The 25,238-nt window shown below is 31.3% G+C and overlaps 1 protein-coding gene across 4 annotated transcripts; it reads right to left on the bottom strand.

Moving 5' to 3' along the window:
• Window positions 1–9,356: 9,356 nt before the first annotated feature.
• LOC107937174 (synaptotagmin-3) lies at window positions 9,357–14,205 on the bottom strand. 4 transcript variants are annotated; one of them, XM_041078084.1, is made up of 13 exons: window positions 14,100–14,191; window positions 13,827–13,959; window positions 12,155–12,253; window positions 12,002–12,052; window positions 11,800–11,923; window positions 11,545–11,663; window positions 11,360–11,461; window positions 11,164–11,238; window positions 10,976–11,052; window positions 10,463–10,712; window positions 9,986–10,357; window positions 9,757–9,885; window positions 9,357–9,681 (listed from the first exon to the last, which is right to left on the bottom strand). In XM_041078084.1, the coding sequence occupies exons 2-13, from the start codon at window positions 13,935–13,937 to the stop codon at window positions 9,553–9,555; spliced, it is 1,638 nt and encodes a 545-aa protein (XP_040934018.1). In that variant the 5' UTR covers window positions 13,938–13,959; window positions 14,100–14,191; the 3' UTR covers window positions 9,357–9,552. The 4 variants fall into 4 exon arrangements, with proteins under 4 accessions (XP_040934018.1, XP_016725507.1, XP_016725505.1 ...); XM_016870018.2 differs by lacking the exon at window positions 13,827–13,959 and having other exon boundaries at window positions 14,100–14,205; XM_016870016.2 differs by lacking the exon at window positions 14,100–14,191 and having other exon boundaries at window positions 12,155–12,473; window positions 13,827–13,958.
• Between the last annotated feature and the right edge of the window lie 11,033 nt (window positions 14,206–25,238).

Raw genomic sequence — 25,238 nt, 5'->3', positions numbered from 1 at the left:
TTGTTATTTTTATATTATTAGTATTATTAGTATTAGTATTATTATTATGTATTAGTATATATTTTTATTATGTACGTGTATACATATATATATTTTCATATTTAATATTTTTATTTCATTTTTATTCTAATATTTTATTAATCTTATGTTTGTTTCTTTTATATTCCAATGTTATCATTATTATTATTATTATTATTATTTTTATTAGTTTATGTTTTGTTATATATTTATATATTTATAATACGTATATATACTTGACATATTTGTATATACCTCGGTAATATTATTACTAGTTTTTAATATACGCATATATTACCTAAATATTTTAGTATTATGTATATTCTTCATGTATTATATATGTGTCCTTAATACTATACTTTATTTGTGTCATGTTTTTTTATGTCGTATTATTATATTTTAATATTATATTATATAATTATATGTACATATATCTTTTATATATATTATCATTGTATATATTTTAATATTATTAGTTATATTTTACACTATTATATATATTTTCTAATATTATATTGTATATACTGTTGTTTATATATATATGTGTATGTATTTATGTAGTGTAGAAAATAGTTTTATTATCATTCTTATCATTTCTAAGGTATGCATATACTATATATGTTCTACGTATGTTATATGGATTCTTAATATCGCTAAATATATATGTCATCATCTTATATATTATTTATATTAAAATATTTTAATATTCATAATTTCAAATTGTTGATACATTTTTATAATATATTTACGTACATACTTTTCATTTATTATAAATATACTTTTTATATTTTTATATCTCATATTTTTATGTATACATAGGTATAAGCATAAATACATACATCTTAATTCATATATGTATATATACGTACTTATACATACTTAAATATATTTTTCATATTTCATAATTCTTATATACTTACATATATTTATGCATATTTTACATCATATACATACTTATATATATTCTTTATATTCTTAAAAATGCTTTTTGTATACTTCACATATTTTATAATTCACATACATATATTTTATATTATCACAATTTGTAAATATATATAAACACATATTTACATTTTTATTTTTATAATACTTACCGATTTTTTATATATGTATATATTTATCTATGTTTTCATATTCTATAATTTATATGCGTTTCTTATTTTATGGCTAAAAATTATACATGTATATACATTTTTACATAATTGTATTTATCGTCATCATTGTTATTTGGTGTTTGTTTATTTATCTATGTACACTTGTGCTTTTTCTAAAATGTTAGTTCTATTTATTTATTTGTATGCTTTGTTTATGTAATCGCCTCGTCATTTCATTTTGCCTATTGTATTGTTGTTACTCACTTTACTTTGCTTACCTTGTCGTATTCGTTATTGTTTTGTCAAGCATTAACACCAAGCATCAAAAGGAAATTTTTCTAAATAAGGCAATATTTCGCGTTTGGAAAATCGAGAAAACGTACCCTAACGTGCTGGGTTTCGATTTCTCGTTCGACTAAATAGCCAAATATCCTCTTAAAGCTTCAAAGTGTGGTTTCATTAAACTATAAGGTGATCTTGGTTTCGATGGTTTAGAGTATCGTGTCCTAACGTGCTGGATGTGATATTCCTTCGGAACAAGAGAATCTTATATTTCAATTCACGTTATCAGAGTTTCTTTTAAGGATCGTATTTTTAAAACTCTTCAAATTTTCAATTTTCGACACTAAGACACTAATTAATCAACTAGGTACCAATTTTGGGCGTATCGAGGGTGCTAATCCTTCCTCGTGCGTAACCGACTCCCGAACTCATTTTTCTGAATTTCATAGACCAAAATCGTTGTTTAAATAAAATTAAATCATTTATTAAAAACAACCACTTTTTGAGGTGACCCGATCACACCTCGTCAAAAAAGGATTGGTGGCGACTCCCGTTTTCATTCTTTTTTTTTAAAATCCAAGTCGACCCCGTTTTCATCCAAAAAAAATGGTGTCAACAATGCTCATCATGCTTAACTTTAGTCTTAGAATATATTGGAATATCGTCGATAAAGACCACGACGAAATGATCCAGATAAGGTTGAAATATTTGGTTCATCAGGTACATAAATACCACTGGAACATTAGTCAGACCAAAAGGCATAAATGTCCGTAACGAGTCTTAAAAGCCATCTTATGCACATCCATCTCTTTAACCTTCAACTGGTGATACCCTGAATGCAGATCAATCTTAGGGAATATATAAGCTCCTCAGAACTGACCAAATAAGTCGTTGATCCTCTGAAGTGGATACTTGTTCTTAATAGTTAGCTTATTCAACTGCCGATAATCTATGCACATCTTAATGGTTATATCCTTTTTCTTAACAAACAAAACCAGTGCTCTCCATAGAGACACACTGGGATGGATGAACCCACTATCCAAAAGGTTCTACAGTTGAGCCTTAAGCTTTGTAAGCTTATTTAGTGCCATACGGTAGGGAGCGATAGACACCGGAGTTGTACCAGGAAAAAACTCAATCCCAAATTTCACTTTTCGATTTGAAGGTAAACCCGATAACTCCTTAAGAAAAACGTCTAAAAAATCCGTTACAGTTCTGATGTCTTCTACAGTAGAGTCCCCAAAAACAGAAACACTAATATAGGCCAACAACGCTTCACATCTCTTACAAACCAGTGCAGAGATCACATTAGACAAATAATTCTGACGTTCTCCAATCATGACTATCTTATTATCCTCCTCAGTTCTCAAGATGACCCTCTTAGTCGCACAGTCCAGACTAATACGGTGCTTGACCAACCAGTCTATACCCAAAATCAGGTCGAACTCTTCAAGCGGAAGCTCTATTAGATTAGCCAGAAAAATTAAACCTTCAACCTCTAGCGGAACATCTCTATACAGTTTGCTAACCCGAACCGATTGCCCCAGTAGGCTCAGTACAGTCACCTTACTAGAAGTACTCTCAACCAAAATCCCTAAGTTTCCAGATACAGTGCTAGCTACATAGGAATGTGTGGAACCTATGTCTATTAAAGTAAAGTAAGATACATCATAAATTAAAAACGTACCAGTAATGACATTTGGAGCATCTCTATTCTCTCGGCGGTGAGTAGCATAAACAAGAGCATGCTGCCTCGCTTCAGTCTGTCCAGCCCCTCTGCTAGATGCTCTCTATTCGCGGCCCATACCATTACCATTCCTAGCCTGACCACGGCCTCTCAGTGGCTGCTGAACTGCCATCTGTGGCTGTAAAGTACCAGAACCAGGAGCTTGCATCTGATCGGCTCTCAGCAGACATTCCCGAATGCGGTGCTCTAATGACCCACACCCTAAACACGCTGCAGTACTCCTCCAACACTCGTTTTGATGGCCTCTACCATAATCTCCACACAGCTGTAATCTAGTAAGAGCAACATTGGGCCTTGCCCTAACTGGCCCATCAGTCTTGGCCTCTTTCTTAGGCCTCTACACTGAACTTGAGGGTTCCGAATCTCTTTTGTTTCTACCCTTTTCACGATCTCTGTTTTGGCGCTTAGAGCGCTTAACCTCTTTGGTGGTCTTCACCTTCTCTACCAGAACAGAGAACTCTCGCTCCCTTTATGGAGCTATCAGCACCCTCAAATTATCCTTAAAAGTTGTCTTCAAAATGGATGCATCTCTCATATTTAGACGCCACCGTGTATAGCGGCTCAGTCTCAGAAATTCGGCCTCATACTCGGCCACTGATCAGTTTCCCTGAGTGAGGTTCAGAAACTCACGTCTACGGGCATTGATGTAACTGGCTCCTTCATACTTCCCTTGGAAAGCAGACTTAAACAACTCCCAAGACAGACGATCGGGCTGTGTGCCCTCCTTTATAGTCAGCCACCACTGATAGGCCACATCGCGAAGTAACAAGACTGCACCCTTCAATTTCTGCTTATGGGTACAGTCTAAATCATCCATTATCCTCTCAATAGCCTGCATCCAGTACTCAACCACATTAGGGGCGACTCCAGTGACACCCCTAAAAAGTTCAGCTTCATTGGACCGGAGTCGTTTCGTAACTGACCCTCGGCCTTCAGATCTAATGTTGAGCCCAGCGACCCTCTCTAGTATCCTTAGCATAGCCTGGGATAATGGGTTGTCCCCAGCCATGCGATCTTGAGACCCAGTCTCAGTAGCAGGTGACACCAGCGTCTCACTCGTATCCAGATTCGGCATGCTGCCCAAAAAAGAGAATTTTGCTTGAGCCCTTCTACGGCATCTGCCTCGGCTTTTAATACCCCATACACAGATATCTCGTGCGCTCATGTCTATTCAGATTTATCTGTATTACGAATTTTATGAATCAGTTACAATTTCAGTATTTGTTAATAGATGTTTTATGTAAAATGGTATCATAAATTCAGAGTTTGTTTTTCACAAGTACAATCTCTATCAATTTCAGTTTTACTACAGTTTCAATTTACACTAATTAGAGTGTTTTCAGAAAGACTATTTATAATATCATGATAGTTTATCATAATACTTATAGGATTGACATCGGAGACTAGGTGCACCATATTCTTAGTCAAATCATTTCAAATTATTTGAAAATCAGTTCTTAAAATCCAAGTTTTAAAACCCTAAAATCCACAGTCGAGTTTTGTAACCTGACTCTGATACCATTAAATGTAACACCCCAAACTGGGCCTAGACGTTATGGCCGAATCTGAAAATATTATATGAAGTGGAATTTGAAAATGAATTTGTCAAGTTAAACCGTTTCCGTTTATTAGCTTTTATTTATCTTCCATCAATTCTAAAATTATTTTCTCGTAAATGATTCGTTTAAACCTCTTTTGTAGCAGAAGCTATTAAAACCATGATATTTGAGGAAAATCATTCGCTTTTAGGAAAAACATTGTGTTTAATAAAAAAATTCGAGTTTCGTTGCGGTTCAAAAGTTCGTGAAACCAGTTAAAATCCCAAAACAAAGGTAGACAGACCAAAAATATCATATTACATAAAAAATACGCAGAAGCAAATAGAAATTAAAACCATAAGAGAAATTAAAATCGTTCAATAGACTTGTGGTCACCACTGAGTCCTCCACCGCACCGATCCGTCTAAGTCTGAGGATTACTTGTACAGATTAAACAGAAGTTGTGAGACTCAGTGTGTAATCCCCACAGAAGATATGTATACAAGCAAACATCAGTCATCAGTCAAATGCAGTCTGGGCCTAAGTCCATTTAAATTTCAGTAGCAGTTCGGGCCTTAGTCCATTTCGGTTTCAGTATCAGATATGCATTAAGGCCTAAGCCCATCACAGTAACAGTACCAGATATACATTAATCAGTAACAGAGTCCTACCCAATCAGCCTCTACACACCATCTCCGTCCACTAGGATTTAAAACACTCACCCATCCCTACATTCCAAATAGTATCGAATGCGACACATAATTAGTAAATTGCAGTTGAGTTGCCAGAAAATAGGCTTAAGAGCCTTTCAGTACACTTCTTCTAAATATCAACACCCCAACCGAATGCAATGCAACATACAGTATATGACATGTTAATACATAAATATCAGTTATACATACAGTTCAGTACTCATTCATATAATCATCATGCTCAGTACATACATCATACATACAGTTCAAGCATTTAAGGGTCTAAGTAGTGCTTACCGACCATACAGTAGATTCGTAGTCGACTTAGGCGACAGTGCAACCTTAGAACACATTCTAGTTAAATGGGCTCACACGCCCATATGGCCTACCTGTGTGGCCTATATGGCCCAATTTGGCCGTCACACGTCTTGGCCCAAAATCCAACACGCTCGTGTGGACTACCCGTGTGGCCTACACAGCTCAAGTCAGTCCAACCCGTGTGTTGCGCACTGCCTACCCGGTCATCACACGATTGTGTCTTGCGCGCACGGCCTGGCCTCGTCTATCACACGCCCGTATTATGGCACACGGCTTACCACACGATTGTGCATCGATAGAAAAGTTTTCGGCTTTTACCGAAAATGTATTTTCTTGCAATTCGGGTACACACCTAGTACGATTTCGATGCTACTGCAACTACGAACACTCCAGAACCTAAAAATCAGTATACCAACGCTCAGAATCAGACCTATTACATGTTTGAATCAAAATTACAAAATCGATAACCACATCAATCTACCTTTAACACTTACCCCAACACCCTTAAACAATTTGATCACGTTTTCGCACAATGAGAGCCCCTTACGTCTTGGTTTGCTGTTACCAAAATAGCGAATAAGATTCCAACCGAAAAGAATAAAAAATAATCTGATAACTTCCTCCTCTCAAATCCCTTAATAAGCTCCACTACTCAGAATTCCTATTTGACCGAAACTCTCTCGGTCAAACGAGCAAAAATAGACTCTCACACTCGCACAAGGATTTGAACACAAGGCCTTCAACAATCTGACACTCAATTTAACCACTAGACCAGCAAGCCCATTCTAATATAGTTTAGTAAATAATTAAATATAAGCCCACTGAACAGAGATATGGCTTAATTCCAAAAATAACAAAATTTGCCAAAGCCAAGGCTTGAACTTGGGACCTCACACACACACCTAAAATACATAACCATTGAAGCAAATATACAATTATATCACTTTTGAACAGAAGCAAAAATGAGAATTTTGGGGCGTTACAACGAAATTCTAAATTTGAAAAGAGTATAAGAACTAATGACATATTTTAACATGAAATTTTTATAGTGCCCAATGTTTTAACAACCAGCCAATACTTGAGTCGCTCAGATAACCAATTTCCAATTTAATTAGTTCAATCGATTTAAAATTAAAATTTGTTAAAAACTCTAAAATATTCATAAGTATTTAAAATAGTTAAGACAAATATCATAAAATAAAATAAAATAAAAATAACTACACATAAATGATAATAGAAATATATGCATCCATTTTATGAATTATAAAAAAATAAATTAATTGTTTAAACTAATTTTAAATCCACTTGAAATGGTTTTTACTACTTGAACTAGTTTTTGTTTGAATTCAATTTTCCTCAAAATTTTTTTATCAATGGACCGATTGGATTATTGATTTTTAGTTCAACCGATTAATTTGGTCTAGTTCCAACATAATGCCCAACAAAGGTGTTTACAGGTTGAGCCTATAAATGAGTACATACATAACTGCTTAAGCCCGCCGCGTCATAAAATATGTGCCTCAAAATCTGCTCAAACTCGCTTATATTTGTAAATGGTTAATTCAAACTCATTTAAGCTACCCATATTATGTAACTTAACATATTTTTTAATATTTACTTTATATATAATATATTTAATTTAATATGATATAAATTACCTAAAATTTAAAAGAAAAGAGAAAAAAATTCATATTATAAACTTGAAAATGGGTCAAGTCAAATTAAGCTTGACATTGAATATTAAAACCTGAATATGACCCATATTTTAAACCAAGTATAATTTTTTTTATCCAAGCCTATTTTTCAATATCTTTCTACACTTTTCTCCAAACTTAAGGTATACTAGGGTGTAAATGAGATATTGGTGCTCACAAGCTACTCGAGTTTGACTAAAAAAAATTTCAAACTCGATTTGGTAATTATCGAGCTGAGCTCGAGCTATCGATCAACTTGAATTCGAGCTTAATAATACTTGACTAGAATGGCTCATGAGACTTATCAAGCTTTTCATATTTTTTTATTATTAAATTATGTTATTGCCCATAATATATATTATTAGCCCTAAGTTTAACTATTGAGTCGAGCTCGAATATAAAAATTGATAAACAAGCTTAATCAAACTTGAAATTAAAAAAAAATATTCAACTAAACTTGAATTGAATATTAAACTCTGAATTTTGAATCAAGCTTGAGCTGAACAATATTTGGGTCAGACTCAACTCAATTATACCCTATGTATAAATACGGGCTGTTACTGCCTTAAAATAAGAGTATCATGTAAGTACATTTATTTTAACTTAAACCAGCATAGTTACTAGTAAGAAATAAAATTTACGATCATGAGGAACATCGAGTTTGGATAATCTTTTTTCTGAATATAACTAATTAAACATAATTAAATTTTGTAGTAAACTGTGTAGCCAATCAAAATTTATTCTTAAAACTTAAAACAACAACTTTATTTCATGAAGATTTGGGTTGTGTTTATGCCACCAAATATTAATCAAAAGAATATTATAATTATAAAATAATTTAATTTTCTTATATATATATAAAGCTTTTCTTGTGATCTCACATGCATTTCATCATAATCAAGTCATATCTAAGTCATTTATTTAGTAGGGTCCATTTTCTTTTTCACATTTTATAAAGAAATTGTCAGCTTATGTTTCTTTTCCTTTTGTACAATGAAAGTTTCAGTCTTCTGCATTATTGTGAATGCATGTAAATGTCTATTTTTTTTTTACTTTTTTAATGTATGACAGCCATGAGAGAGGAAGCTTTGGCTCATATAAATTAAAGCGAAAATGACTCCTTCAATTAGGTTTTTTTTTTAAAAAATTAATTATTACGTTAGGGTATTCTAAAGTAAGGTTGATTTAGCAAAGATAACAAGTGATTGGTAAAAGCTATATTGCTTTTGAATGGTGACTTATGAGATAATATTAGATAAAAAGAGAGTAGAGATTGTGATATATATATACACACATGATGGTCCATGTAAACTCATATATAAAACAAAAGATATAAGGAGTAGTGCATGCTGCATCATTTTTACCTTTCTTTAATTTAGTGATCTATCATCCTACATGAAATTAATTGATATATATATAAGTATACTGTCTAAAATTTCAGCATCCAATTTGAAGTATTCACTGCTTTTATATACACATACTCATGTTTAAGATAGTATTATTATTTTGTTTAAGTTTTAACATATTTGTTTTGTATATATATATATATATTATCCTTCATCTTGAAAAAGAAAAAGAAAAACCTTTTGGGTACTGAAAGATAAATTGGACTTAAGCAAGTTCAAGATGCATCTAATTCAAACTGAGCTTTAACTTTAGCCTAAGAAAATATGGGAGTTGGGCTGCCTCACATCCCAAAAGATTAGTCCTAAAATGGAATTTCCAAGTTCCCTTTCAGCCATTGATGTAAAATAGTTGATTTGACAAGTAAATTTGATATGTTTATTTTGTGTTATGTCTAAAACATTAGATACTTTTATGGGGTTTAACACATTAAATAAATTCATATTTTGGATTGTCAACCAAGACATCCCATAGCATCCTATATGTGGATTTATGAATTGAGTTGGTAGGTTCCTCAGCTTCATTGGCTTTTTTCAATAGCAATAACAACATAAGAGGTATACTCCAAATAAAATAACTAAATAAACATACCTATATTAAGGCACTGAAAATTTACAGTCAAAAATTATATTGGCACTGAATTTAACTGGGATTCTATACATGGATTTTTTGCAGTAATCTTTGTCTCCATATATTTCTCTTGTATCAATCTTTGTATGTTATTGCAAAACCAATTGACATCGGTTTAAATTCTCTTCCTGTTTCTCAAGCTGTCACCCATTTTATCGCAACATGTATTACTCCATTCTTCGAATCGATCAAGTGGTATTTCTGGTTGATTCGTCCGTTATGGACAACGTCAGTAAGATTGATATCGACATTTCCCAGATGTTCCTACATGGGAAATGATTCAAAGTAACGTTAAAGATATAACGACGCAGTGAGAATCAGAGAAAGTTGAGTGCATACCTTTGATCGGAAGCTAAAGCCTGTTCGCTTGCTCATGACTTCGATATGGATCTTCTCATTTAATGGAGGTTCCTCGAGCATGTAGTGAAACTCTTCGTTCCAGAGGGGATCTCGGGCTCTCTTGATCATCTGAAAACACCATTTTTGTAAAATGGTGGACCGAGCAATGTTAAGCCGAGAAAAGAAGTTGGAGTTCGAACACAAACAAATGCAACTGCGAGAAGTTTACCTTTGTCCTTTTTGTTTCTCCTCTGAAAAAAACTACGGCAAAAGGGTTATTGTGGCGTTCACCCTCAACATCCTCGGCTCCTTGAATCAGAACTGAAAGGAGACCTGCTCCACCAAAGACTTCACTGTCGGATGTCCGGTCAAACCCGCTTTCCTTTCTGCTGTATCCGTCTTGTGTCCCCTCTAACTTACCACTGTCAGCTCTAAAAGGGGCATACATAAGTTCAACCACAATTTTCCCTCTTTGCTTCTTATCCTGAGGATCATAACTATCTGTATGCTTCAGCAAATCGAGTTTAAATTCCTTTGTCTCGTAGGGTGTAAGAAATTTCAATGGGACAAACTGCATTCCAAGTCGGTCATGATTACCAACCTGCAAAAAACAACACATACAAAGAAGAAACAATTTGAATTGTCATCTAGATAAAATCTGCTTTTATCACAATAAATTAACTGAGTGACCGGAAGGCGAAAAAACCTTGTCCCAGTCGAAGACTTGTAACTGAAGAACTTGAGATCCGGGGTCCTTTACGATAAGCTTGAACTTTTCGTTCCATTCTGGATTCAAATTCCTCTTCTTGATGGTTGTTTTCTTCGATGGCAGCCTCTCTCCAGATAGATTTAACTTGACATAAGGGTCCGACGTTCCGAGGATGTCCTTCTTTAAGAGCTTTTGTGCCCGCACAACCTTTACATGTAGTATTCCAACAGGCTTCTTTACAGCCACCCTAAAAAAAGAACCAAAATAAAAACTCGGCCAACAAGCATAAAACTCTATAGTTTTATAAGAATCAATCGAAAATAATTATTAGAAGTACTTCTAGTACGCATGGTTCGTAAAGTACCCAATATCCAGAACTTAAAGCAATATAACCAAGGCCTTAAAAGTTAAAATAGTTCACAACATACAGTATGTATGAACATTAAAGTTCTAGAACGCTCGGTAATAAAAAATGGAGTAGATATAACACGGTATGTAATAGAAACTTACGTTGCAGAATCAAGAATGGGTATCTCTAGTGCTTGTGGCCAGATGTAGAGGCTTGCAAGTTGCCTTTTAATTGTTTTCTGCAGGCAACTCGAACAGTTAGCCGACTGTTCTTCAGACAAAATTCTAAGTTCATAAGCCCTCCACAATTATATCCGACTATTTTTGTATAGAAATTACCAGTACAATACCTGGACAAACTGATAAAGTCCGGGTATAGCCATAATATCACCTCCAAGTATACTCATTCCGAAGTCTACATCAGGCTGCATGGTAGGTAGTAAACATCATCATCGGAAAATAATTGTAGTTTTCATTGATATTTAAAAGTGAAAGTAACCAACATTTTAATCCAATGATTTTCGATGTTCAAAAAGTTTTACTAACCTTCCAAAGGAGTGATACTGCAACGGTTGCAAAACATGGAAAGTTAGGTACAAGAGGTTTCAAAGTTATCCGTGGTGCCATAAATATTTGTAAATCTACTAACTGCGAAGCAGCATAATCAAACTCTAGAAGAAAACAGAAAAAGATACATTCTTCTTTCAACTCTGTCTCTAGACTCTTCTGACCTGAATGGTGATTCGGAAAGACAACAACTTCAGCGTCAAAACAATGTTCGGATTGCCAGCCCAGCGAACTGCTGGTTCGAGGACTAGTTCTTTCTCATTTGTTTCACACACTTTAAGACCTGCAAATAGTGAAATACGATAAAATGAGAATATTAGTAGGAAGAAATTTCGGCCTCATGCTCATGATTCCCGTGCTTAATCGTTCTCTGCTATGATTTTGGGGAACAAATCGAGAAAAAAACATCCATTTCTTACCATGAATTTCCGGAGGAATAGTTCCGAGACTTAGATTATCAAACTCAATGGCTTCTATTTGATACTTCCCCACATACTCGGCAAACATCGGTTCGGTAGCGCTTCTTATTTGAGCACAAATTGCCTGTAGATTAAAATTAAATTCCGAGTTCATAACTAACATAATTGAAAATCTCGAAACTTTTTCAAGCCATCGAACTACCTTATCGAGGTACGGCCACATATCAGCAACAAACTTGTTCAGCCAATCTACCTGCATTGTTTTCACAATTACCATCAATATACAGCTAGAAGAAAAACAAGATGAGTGTAAATCAAGACTTTGATAAATCATTCTAAAAGTTCGAATACTTACTCTCTCATAATCGGGACATTTAACCCATAACGGAATATCAGGAAGAATATCCAGCAATTGATCGTTATCTAGCTCATAAAGCGGCCTAGGAACTGGTTCCTATACCAAGCAGTCCATACATGAGCTTAAAACAAACATAAATTAGCCGGAAAACAACACCATTATCAACATGGAATTTCGATTCTTGAAGTTCTGGAAATTTTCTACTATACTAGTGAGTACATAAAAGACAATGATCACATGAGGAAACCCGTTTCTTGTTGCGAATTCACCATCATGTCTGTGACTTTATTCGGTATCGTAAAACCTTTGGTTTTATCTGTTTCAAGGAAATTCAACTTCCATCAAACGTATACAAAAATTTAGACACACCATTCCATCTTAATTCGATAATCACGAGCTATAGCAACAGAACAGCTAGAGGCATCATTGAATAATTTGGCCATACCATGGATGAATGCAATATAATCAAATATTAGATCAGAATTCCATTCCTTGTCCGGAATTTGCTGTCGGTCTTTCCACGACTTTACAATATAATCTCCCGGCTTATCCAATTCAAGGGAATTCAACAATCATTGAATCACCAGAAAATCCATACATCCCATCCTATCTAAAACTTGATAATTCATATATTTCTTTGTCAAACTACCCTATGTATGATATCAATGGAACAGCTAGAGGCATAGATCATTAATTAATTAGGCCATATATCAATTGCATTAATATAATTCACCAAAAATATAAAAAATAAAAAAATAGAGCAAGTCCATGGGTGCTTTTTGATTAAGGAATTGTCCAGAAAGAACATTAAATGCAGGGAATAAAAAATGGTCCATATCCATTTTGTCAATTACTTCCATTGTTAGCTTAGCTCCCCTCACTCAAGGAACAGTTAAGAGCCACAAATTCTTGACCATCAAAAGAAAATAAAAGTTCCCATTTTTGCTTATAATTCTAATTACTTTAATTTTGAATATTAATTCTAAATACTTGACTTTGACAACAAGGTTTTTTTTTTTAAATAAAGACAACAAGGTTTCAATCAATTAAAATTTAACATCTTGAACAAGTTTCTCTAAAATCAAAATATGTCATCAACTATGATAAACATGAAAAATAATCTCCACCATGAAAAAACACACATATAAAAACAAAGAAAAAAATAAGTCACAATCACTTGGCTTAGGTTCTAGCAGTAATAGTAAAGAAAAGTATGTATTTAGTAAAAATATTTAATAACAATTGAAAAGCTTCTTTCGTTAAAAAAGTACAGGGAAAAAAATTGCAGAAATTAGTAATGGAAAAGTTTTACGGCAGTTGCAAAAAAACACCATTTTTACCAAGGCTTTGAAGGCATCAATGAAAACCCAGATGGAATATAAATCCTTCGTACAAAATACTAAGAAACTATGATACATTGTTATCTCAAAACCAATAAGAAGAAAAAGTACAAAACTGTGGCAGAAGAAAATTAATAAAAAAAGAGAGGATATTTTTACAATAGCAATGGAGAAACTAAGAGATACCCAGATGTAATCTTAACAAAAAACTTGAACTTTGATTAAAAGAGGTGGAAAATATATATTTTTAACAAATACCCAGATGAAATCAGAACATGAAAAAGGGAAAAAAAAGAACACATTGAAGCCGGGATAAATTCATTGCTTACCTTTACAGTTTTGGGTTTAGAGTATATGAAGAGAAAGAATCCAATCAAGAGTCCAATAGAAGTTCCAATCCCAAAACCAAAAATTCCCAATAAAGTACTTAAAAATCCCATTATTTTCCAGGTCAGATTGGCTCTTTTGATGCAGAAAACATGGACAAAAATGGAGCTGGGATTAAAATCAAAGGAAGAAAAAAATAAAATAAAAGAAGAGATGTTTTAAAAATGGGAGGAATTTGTAGTGTAGAAGGAAATGGTGTGAGTTCAGAAACGTACCAAAGACAAAGAGAGCCTTTGAGACTCTAAATAATACCGCCAAAAACATAGACTGGTTTACGTTGGGCGACAACTTTTACTTTTCTGTTCAAATAATAGATTGAAACTTCTGTCTTCTAAATAAAATCAAATATATCACATTCATATAAAATTCACATATGATTTAATATAATTTTAATATACATAATCTAACATCTAATTTCAAGAGAGAGATAATCACGTAACTTAAACATAGGCATTAAAATAGACATAAAAAATATCAAAAGAATTTATAAAATATAAACATTTAATTTATTAAAATTTTGTATAAATATAAAATATTTTAAATATGATAGAAAATATAAGTTTAATTGACCCAATTCTTCAAATTTTTTTATTTTTGAATTTTACTCCTTTTGCTTCAAATTTCACGAATTTAGGTGTTTTTTAATAAATTGAAAAATTAAAGTTTTCTTTGATAATATATTGAAAAATATTTTTAATAATTTAATTTTTTTAAAATATATTTGATAATTCACAATGAAAATTATGAAATATACGTAGGTAGATTGGGACTTGCTAAAAATTCAATTTTATTTCATTTAAAGTTATATTATCCCTTATCAAACAATATAATTATATTCAATATTTAATTTTGAATAATATAATAAACATATTTTATAACTTAAATTCATTACTTAATTACTAAATATAGCCTTAATTAGAAAAATTATAAAACTCTATGTAAAAAATTAAATGTTAAGTTATCATTGTTTGGAGAACTTTACCTAAATATCATCACTGCCCGAACAAGATTAGGCTTAAACCTTAAAACGAATGAAAGACACCTATAATTATACAAAAAAAACTAAAAAAATTAAAAATTGAAATCTTTTCATTTTCAATGGTTGATCAAGCACACCCTTAGTCTCTCTATTTATTTGATATAAAAATTAAAATCCAATTGATAATATTGTTTATTAAATTGATGGTAGAAAGAAAATGGACTTTAATTTTAAAATAAAGTTAAAATTAAGGAGATTAAATATTAAAATTTTAAAGAATATAGGGACTACGACATAATTAAACCAAAAATATAAATATACATTTGACAAGTTTTTGTTTTAACAACAACATGGGTAAAATTAAATTTAATTAAGACATTTGTTATCAAATAAATAATAAAAAGAGGAAAAAAGATATATGTTTATGAAATTTAATATTTATTATCTATATTTTTTAGGAGATGGATTATTTAATTCGTATGGTTGGAATTATTATTGTTTTCTAAAATGACAATACTACCCTTAACAGCTAAGAAATACTTCATACACGTTATGTAAAGAACTATTCTTTTCGCATTTTTAGCTATTTATCAAATAATAAAATATTTTCAATTCATTTAACTAACAAAATATTCTTTAAACATGTTGAACAGTACAAAAAATAAAAAAATATTAACAATATATTAAAAATTTTAAATAAAAAAAATATTACAAAGATAAAAACTAATTTTTAATTTACTTCATTTCATATAAATGTAGTATCACGATACTTAATCTTTGTTTTTTTTCTATACAATACCTAGAACTACTTTTAACTTTTCTCCAACCCTTACATAAGAGGACAACGTGTTTCAATGCACACAAATTTATATCTTCTTGTATTGACAATAATGTCGATACCAAGTCAAATTATTAATTGAGTTAGAGCCAATCCAACTCATAAATTACCTATAAAAGTTATATGTACTTTATTTATTTTTTTCATTAAAAAGAAAGGAAAATTCAAACTATGGTCTTTGAATAATTATTCCATTATTCTATACCCACCTTAACCAAAATAATTTTTTTTTTGTTGGGGACAGAAAGGACGAAAAGGGTAGGTTTAATTCTTAATCTCAATTTTTGAAAGAATCAAATTAAAAATTTTCCTGATTCATAATCAATTTCTTAAAATTTCTTTTACATTAAAAGTTTTAGAAAATTTTAAAATAATTCAAAAGGAAAGTAAATCAAATTCGTCTTTGCCTCTATCCATTTAAAATGAGACAACCATAAAAATTATTAATGTTAAAAAATATATATATATATAACTTGAATGCAATGGTAAGATATATTACATTCTCAAGGAGAAGATTAAAGTTTAAACTTTGAATACGACATTGTTGAGAGGGACAACCTCAAATCTTGAACATGAACCGTAAAATAAAAACGAAGTAAAAAAATATATTTAAACAAACAAAAACTAAATTATAAATTCAATTGGTATATATGTGGAAAATGAAACATTTGTCAAATGCTTAGATGAATTTCAAGTTGGCCAACCGTTTTTAATTTTTGTTCAACCACTTAGCTGGTTAATTAGTATTCAACTTTCCTAGTTTAATGACCATTCTACTTTTGTCCCCAAATGAAAATAAAGAAAAAGAAAAAAGAAGGTGTTCAAAGGGTTTATTTTGAAAATTAGGGATTCAATCAATTAATAGAAAGTATATTTAATTAGTAATAAAACACTTTTTTAAGTGATGAGTTTGAAATCTTTAACCTTTAAGTTATATCTAGGTTAAAATTTACTATTAATCCTTATATTATGTATAAATTATGGATTAAGTCCATATATTTTAATTTGATTATTTTTAACTCTTGTATTTTTTTTAAAAATTTCAATCATGACCTAATTAGCTATTTTTAAATTTGTTAATTTAGATTCTACTATTTCTAAAATCTTATGAGACAAAGATTTTATCACATGTGTAATGTCATATCAACTTGTTATTTTCACATAATACTTATAGAAAAACACATATTTTAGTTAATAAATTAAATGGCTACTATTTGAGTCAAATTGGAATTTTAAAATGTGAAAAGTGTAAGAAACAAAAATAACTAAATTGGAAAACATAAACTAAATCTACAATTTACACATAGTATAAGACTAATATTAATAAAATTTAACTGCTTGATTCAATAATAAAATTTTAAAATTCTAAAAATATAAGAATTAAAATTAACTAAATTAAGTATACGAGTTAAGTCTACAATTTACTCATAATACATTAATAGCAAAATTTAACATATATATTTTAAGTCTTAAGTGGTTGAGGTAACTAAAAGTTTGGAATCTTAAGTCAAAGTCTGTAAATAATATCTTCTGCTCAAATTTTATTTCATTTTAAGTTTCACCATTTTGTGAATTATATCGAGATATATTACAGTAACCTATTTATACCTGCATTGTAATTATTTGAATAGTGATTTTTAAGATTATTCGTAATTATATTTATATTTTTTTAATATTTAATCATATTTTAATTAAATAATCTTTACATCGATTTAACATTCAATCTTTTATTAATTTAAAATAAAAAGTAGAATAGAGAAGAAAACAACAAAACTGAAGTCTACCTGAATGAAATCCAATTGGAATGATTTTGTGAAAGGCATAATATCATCACGCCCCTCACGATTTTCTTTTTTGTGTTTTTCGAAAAAACCATATAAAAAGTGTTTTTTAATAAAAATAAATAAATTTGAAATTGAAAAACTAGATGGATACGAAACGACATCATTTTTAATTAAAATAAAATTAAGTTGGCAGCTGGTACCAGATTATATATAATAAAAAAAATGAGGTGATAGTCATGTGAAAATACCATAAAGATGCCTAATGCAGAGTTTGTATCACAGCTTTGGGAAATACGATTCTTGAAATCAAATCTTATTTTTGTGAGATCAGATTTCATTTTCCAAAAAGTACATTAATTAAAAATTACGTAATTAAATTATGTAATACTCTATACTCGGTATGATTGTCGAACTCGAGCTATAAAACATTATATTAATCACCTAAGTAACTCTCTATTAATTCCCAACTTAATTTCCATTACACTATAATGTCCAAACATAAAATATGCTTAAATTATTAACTATGCAGCGGAATATTACAAAAAAAAATTTAAACTAACTTTCTTTCAATGCAACTCGCATGCAATATAGGGTTCCATACATAGAATGTAAGGGCTCACATGCAAAATAGGTAAGGGTTCACATACATATATTAGTAGGGCTTGTCTACCATTTACAAGAGGGTTCATATAACTATTCTTAGGGTTTGCTTAATAGATCTCATGAGATTCATAATTTTTTTTCATTAAGAGTTCACCTTTGTAAGGGTTTTAGGTCTTCCTTACAGGATTAGTCTTGCAAACTGGGTTTGCATACATAATAGTTTCCTTTAACAGGGTAAGTTTCGCAATCAACCCCTATGTGTGAAGATACTACGAACATGGTTCACAGGGTTTCTCCTATGTGGTATACCATAAATTATTAAAGGTTCGTACCCCGTCACTTCCCAATAACTTTTGGCAAACTCTGTATAAGTTAGCCAAACTGTTTTATTACATGCTAAGGTGTATGGTGAACACTATGTTTAGCAATTAAATTACTTAAATATGGACTTGTAATTTAAGAAAACATCAAACCAGACTTGGTTTATATTAATGAACTTAAAATTCAGATGTTTGTACAATAAATAGGTTCGCAAGTAAAAGCATAAGGAAAGACATAAGAAAACATAAAATAATTAAGTCCTAAGATAATCAATGAAGTCATCAGAAAGATAACTCTAAGCCCAAGCAGAATGTCCCACATTGCCTTTTAACCAGGGTTCGCTTGTTTCACCTTATAAATAATTATGCTTCCTAGATCACTTGCCTCGTCGCTGCTCACCTTGTGATCTTAACTTCCTGCATTGTTTAGAAAAGAATGTGTCAATTCTTGCGAACTTAGTGAATATACAGGAAGTAATAACCACAAAACACAAGTTAAATAAAAACTTTGGTAAAATCACTTTAGACTGCGAATAGGGTTCACCATACTTACGTGAAACCTGGTTCACAAATACTTATTGTCAGATAGGTTTAAAACTTGAAAAAACATAGTATTACAGAAAACATAAACATGTTCTTTCATGTTGGATAAACAAATCTCCTTACAACGCCTCAGAATGACTCAATAAGTCCTTAATATGTCCCATAAGTGTAGCTTAAAGCTAAACACTCTCTATCAATCACACCGACATGTCCCATTAAATGGATCTAAGCTCAACAGTCCCTTATCTCTCCAACTTGTCCCAGGGCCTTAATGCCCAAAACATAAAACATATAGGTGAGTCCTCACAATCCTATGCAACGCCATTATATCAAACGGTTTTAGAAAACATATCTGTCAAAACATGTACTTAAAACGTAGAGCTCGTCCATTATGAGGAGCCCACGGAGCATTTGTTAGTATTGAGCTCGCATTATAGAGAGAAAAAATGCATATCACTGTTCATAAAAACACATATTTAATCTTAAAAAAAAACAAAGTTTTAAAGAAAGCTTACTCTTGGAACATAGGTTAAAACCCTAAGCTCTTGACTAACATTATGGTTCGTACATACAAGTGACGATCCTTGAACACTCACCAATTGTTGAAAACCTTTAGACAAGCTTGTTGGACAAAACACATTAACGAACAAATATAAATAATTATATAAACAAATAAAATAACTTAACATAAGTAAATATTTATATTTATGTAAAAACACCAGATTTAAATAAAATAGATTAAATAAATATTTGTATTTATTTAAAACATCATATTTGAAAACAATTAAATAAACAAGATTTTGGAAAACCAAAAATCAAATAAACATAATCGAGTTTTACTAGATGTTGAGGCCTGTTTTCACAATTTCCTTAAGACAGATTCGGCTGCTCCTATGGTACTTGGAGAAACGTTGGTCAATTGTCTCTCAGGATACAACAATAAAATGATTGTGGTAGTAGTACCTTTGCAGTGATCAACTAACAAACCTTGCCTTCTTTTATCACTGAAACATTTGAAAATTGGGAGAGAAAAAACAAAATAATTTTTGAGTGTGAAAAAAATTCGTTGTAAGTCTATGTAAAGAATTCTATAGACTTCTTTAATTTTTATAGGCATTCAATATTGAGGAATTTTGGAAATTTTCATGAATAAAGATACAAATATTTCCATTAAAGGAGCCTTTAAATCAATTTGAATAAATTCAAATCAAATTGAAAATCAATCTGATTGGAATAAAATCAAATCAATATATCATTCCTTTTAATATAGATTCTATATAATATCTGTTGAGAAAAAAATAAAATACGTATTGGGCTAAAATATCCGCAAACCCTTATTGGGCCTGACTGGTCCAAATATTTCATGTCGTCCACATCGTGCGGGTGCGCCCCCAACCCCGACGGGTTTGGACCTGTACCCCCTCTGCGCGCGAGGCAGGGTTTCAAGCTTTGTCATTCAATTACCCTTCAAGTGGGTTCTTATATATATATATATATATATCTCACACTTGGTATTTAACCAATGTGGGATCTAATCTTTTCTTTTCCTCAACAAATATTCACAAGTAGCTTACTTTAAGCATTAATTTCTCATTTTTCACTCAACCATTTTGAACATATGATATACCGTTGTAAAGGTATCATGGATTAAAATATAAAACCATAACTTTATGATTCAAATCTCCACATTTACCAATCAAGAATATGCCTTAAAGTTTCCAAAAAAATTATATTTTTTCCAACAATCCCCACATGAATGAAAATTGAAAGTTTAACGAAAACGTTGACTCGATGTGGTGATAAAATCTACGATCAGTAGTTGTATAGGATAGGTAAGCATCCACCATTGAACCTTCCCTTATGAAAGTATATTTAATTTACTAGCTGACTAGTAGACGCGATGTCATTGAGCTATTTTTCCTTTTGTGTAGACGATGATATACCACACACAACTACCTTATTGGCAAGATTTTAATTCTCATGGGAATGTTCATATAGTCATGAACATATCCTTGTTCTGTAAGAGTTTGAGAGAACCATGCCCCATTAGTCTCCTCGAAGCGGCCCTACTTCACTCTCACATAGGTGACTTATGATGTTCGGCTCATTAAAACACATAATGGTCATTAAAAACATTGTTTACCTATCCCATTTTTAGTCATAGGAATGAACTTAGGATAATAACCTCCACAGTGACCTCACAGGTCTATGCAAGTAGGTTGTCCCTTTGAACTTAGATCTTGGGATATCCAGTCAGCTAAATAGGGTTTTCTTTCACATAACGCATTTTATTTTTATGGGCTTTAGTCTCATTCCTTTCAATGTTTTATCAACATGATTGATGTGTCGTTGAGAGCACCAAAAATGTCCTATCCCTATAAAATAATGAAAAGAATAGTATAAGGGAAGTAGGGTCAAATACTCAGGGACTGAATTTGCATAAGTTCCTGTTCCTCGAGATCCTGGACAGAGTCATGCCCAAGAAAACCTACGTACCTGGGAAAAAAAACTAAAAAAACAAAATTAAAATTTTGATTGAATTGAAATTGCAAAAATTAAAATTAAAATTGTAGAGATAAACAAAGTTGAGGAAAAAGGTTTTTATAGAGAGATTCTAGCCTCCGGTTGTCTCGATCTGCCTTGGATTCAATCATAGGCTTTTAGGTGATCCTTTTCAAATAGAATAAGCCAATTATAGTGGAAGAGGAGGCCTATGACCACCAGCTCCACTTATATTTTAGACTAACGATTTAGAGGAACCTGACTCTAGCCAACCGTCACTTTTGTGGGACCGTCTTACACTAGATCATCACTTCTCAATGGCGAATGCCACGCCATTTTGTCTCTTGGGCTCGATAACCACTGATGCAGTAAGCTAACGAATCGACTGTGCAACCTTCCCAAAACATACAAAGCGGTCATTCTTTGCACAAGTTGAAAAGATCACCTTTGAAGGGACATGGACGGAAGCGTCATCCCCGTAATGGAGAGAAACGATGAATACTCTTTGAGAAGGTTAAGTGAGAATTCTAAGCCTCATGAACCATTTTTGGGGAATTTCGACAACCTTTGGCTAGATAAATTTAGCGGCTCATGCTTTTTGGGGAAATAGAAATAAACGTAATGAAAATGAAATTTTTATTGGATAATATGAAAGGAACAAAGGCTAAGCTTTTTAGGAGAGGGAGTGTTTCCAAAAAAGATAAGTGAGATTTGTGTCACTCCATCCCCTATTTATAGTACTAAGAAACCTAGTTTATTCCTAATTAAATTCTAAAAGATAAATAAAAAAAAGATAAATAAAGATAAAAGCTAAAATTAAATCTAAAAAATAATGTTTAACAATTGTATTAATATAATTAAAATTTAAATAGAGTCTTGTGTTTATAAAATCTCTTCTTTGCACTTTTGTCGCCAAGTTTTGATACTTTGCATTTTCGGCACCACTTCTTTCCTACTTCGCATGTTGGCCCATTTTATCTTTAAATTCATTGATTTTGCCCCCAAATTTCCTTTTGCCTTCAATTTAGTCTTGACAAGATAAAAAATCATAAATAGCTCAAATTAGTAGGATTATACTTAAAATAAATATGTAATTAATAAAAATTTGTCATTCTAGAGTATTGTCAATGATCTCAATTTAAGCCTTTAGTTAGCGGATCCGTAATGTTATTTTTTTAGAAAATCAATAGAGATAACTTTGTTTGAGATCAGTTGTTTAACAGTATTGTGTCGACGACGCATGTGTCTTGACTTACCATTATACATTATGTTAGTAAGACACCCCCACACTTTTAAGTTATTGTAGGATGATTTTCTACTTTTCCATAACTCATATGGTGTCTTGTCCCTTTTCTTGTGAGGCGCCTTATTTAAAACTTAATTAGTTCATAGAAAAGCTTCCCCCTCACATTTCTTATGATAACCCAGAGCTTTTTAGCAAGCTGTTCATCATTTCTTTTAGAGTTTGGTTTTTTTTTCCATTCGGCTACTCCATTTGATTGATGAGAGTATGGTGGTGTTACTTCATGAATAATGTTATGTTGTGTACAGTATTCAAATGGTTCAACATCTTAATCTTTTTATTAAGTTGGTTTTCAACTTCCTGCTTATAAAATATATATTTCTCTATAGTTTCATCTTTGCTCTTAAGCAAATATATGTAGAAATATTTTGTGATATCATCAATAAAGATAATAAAATATTTATTCCCTCCTCTCATTTGAACAAACTTTAAGTCAAAAATATCGCTATGTATTAGATCAAGTGGTTCAGACCTTGTTAATTTTGCCTCAACACATGTTTCACATTTATGATAATAATTAGTGTGAAACGAATGAATGTGCTCTAAGTTAATTATTGTACGTAAAGTATCATAATTAACATGTTTGAGCCTATCATACCATAAATTAAATGACTCAAAGCATATAAACTGAAGAAGAATCAACTTTCTTATTCATAATTTTGCTTTTACAGAGATTGCATTAAGTTTAATACATATCCCCTTCCCACAAACATTGCCCCCTTAGACAAAACTAGCTTTTGGGATTCAAACCCCATTTTAAAGCTGTGTACACTAAGGGGTGTCCCATAAACCAGGTTTTTGCGTATGTCAGGCACATACAACACATTTTGAAGCTTGAGTTCTTCGCCAGAAGTCATCTTCAAGACCACAATACTCTTCCCCTTGATCTTGGAAGTCGCAGCATTATCCATATAGAGCTTCTCTCCATTTTCACAAGGCTCTAACTCAGAAAAGGAGTCTTTGTCACAGCAGATATGACGTGTAACACCAGTATCAAGCCACTGTTTTCTTGGATTTGAGTCAACTATGTTGACTTCAGAAATCAGAACACATAAGCCCATGCACTGGTGGGAGTTTCCATTTTCTATTAAGATTTCAGAAACAAAACTAGAATTAGAAAAATTATCAACTTTTGTTAGACGACAGAAATCTAATAAAACCCTGTACAAAAGTTTATACGGTCTAATTGAAAACACAATAAAATAATGCACCAGGTAGGTAACTCTGAAAGAGAGGTGTTGCACTTGGCACGCTTAAATACCAAGTATTTCAAGGAACCAATCCTTGAGTTACACTCTCATATTGTCTTTTTAATTCATTGTTGATAAATTTCTTTTTCTTTGATTCACAATTTTAAAGCTACAATTTAAGCTTTCACAATTTAAAGCCACAATTAAGGCCACAATAAAAAGAAATTTTAATTTCCAATTTATATTACCCTTTGATTTTGTTAAACGACAGAATTAAAATTGCGAAACAAAATAAAATTAAAATCAATTCTATTGAATGGCATGATTAAATCCCGAAACAAAATTATTTAATTAAATCTTGTTTGAAAACAAAATTAAAATAAAATTTATTAAACGGCAGGAACAAATCCCAAAACAGAATTATTTGATTAAATTTTGTTTGGAAACAAATTTAAAATAAAATCTGTTAAGCGGCGGAATAAATCCTGAAACAAAATTATTTAATTAAATCTTCTCGTTTGGAAACAAAGTAAAATTGAATAAAATCTGTTAAACGGCGAGAATAAATCTCGAAACAGATTATTCAATTATTTCTCGTTTAGAAACAAAATCAAAATCGAATAAAATTTGTTAAACAGTGAGAATAAATCCCGAAACAAAATTATTCAATTAATTCTCGTTTGGAAACAAAATCAAAATCAATTAAAATCTGTTAAACGACAGAAAAAATCCCAAAATAGAATTATTCAATTAATTCTTGTTTAAAAAAATAAAAATTAAATAAAATCTATTAAACGACAGGAATAAATCCCGAAATAGAATTATTCAATTAATTCTTGTTTAAAAAAATAAAAATTAAATAAAATCTATTAAACGACAGGAATAAATCCCAAAATAGAATTTCAATTATTTCTCGTTTGAAAAAAAATCAAAATTGAATAAAATCTATTAAACGGCAGGAATAAATTCCAAAACAGAATTATTCAATTTTAATTTTATTTTCAAACAGAACACATTAATTTTTTTTTCTTCGCCTTGGTGTCTTGTTAGAGAATTGTAAAATAATAAATCTATTTTAAGATTATTGGACAAAAATTCGTCATAAATCTGTGTAAAGAATTATGAAGGAATTTTGGAAATTTCCATGAATAAAGATACAAATCTTTCCATTAAAGAGCCTTTAAAACAATTTGAATAAAATCAAATCAAATTGAAAATCAATATGATTGGAATAAAATCAAATCGAGATATTTTTCCTTTTAATACAAATTCTGTATAATAACTGGCTTGAC

The sequence above is a fragment of the Gossypium hirsutum genome, chromosome A10, assembly GCF_007990345.1.
Source record: "Gossypium hirsutum isolate 1008001.06 chromosome A10, Gossypium_hirsutum_v2.1, whole genome shotgun sequence".
Taxonomy (NCBI): Eukaryota; Viridiplantae; Streptophyta; class Magnoliopsida; order Malvales; family Malvaceae; genus Gossypium; species Gossypium hirsutum.
This window is presented reverse-complemented; position numbering and strand designations above follow the sequence as displayed.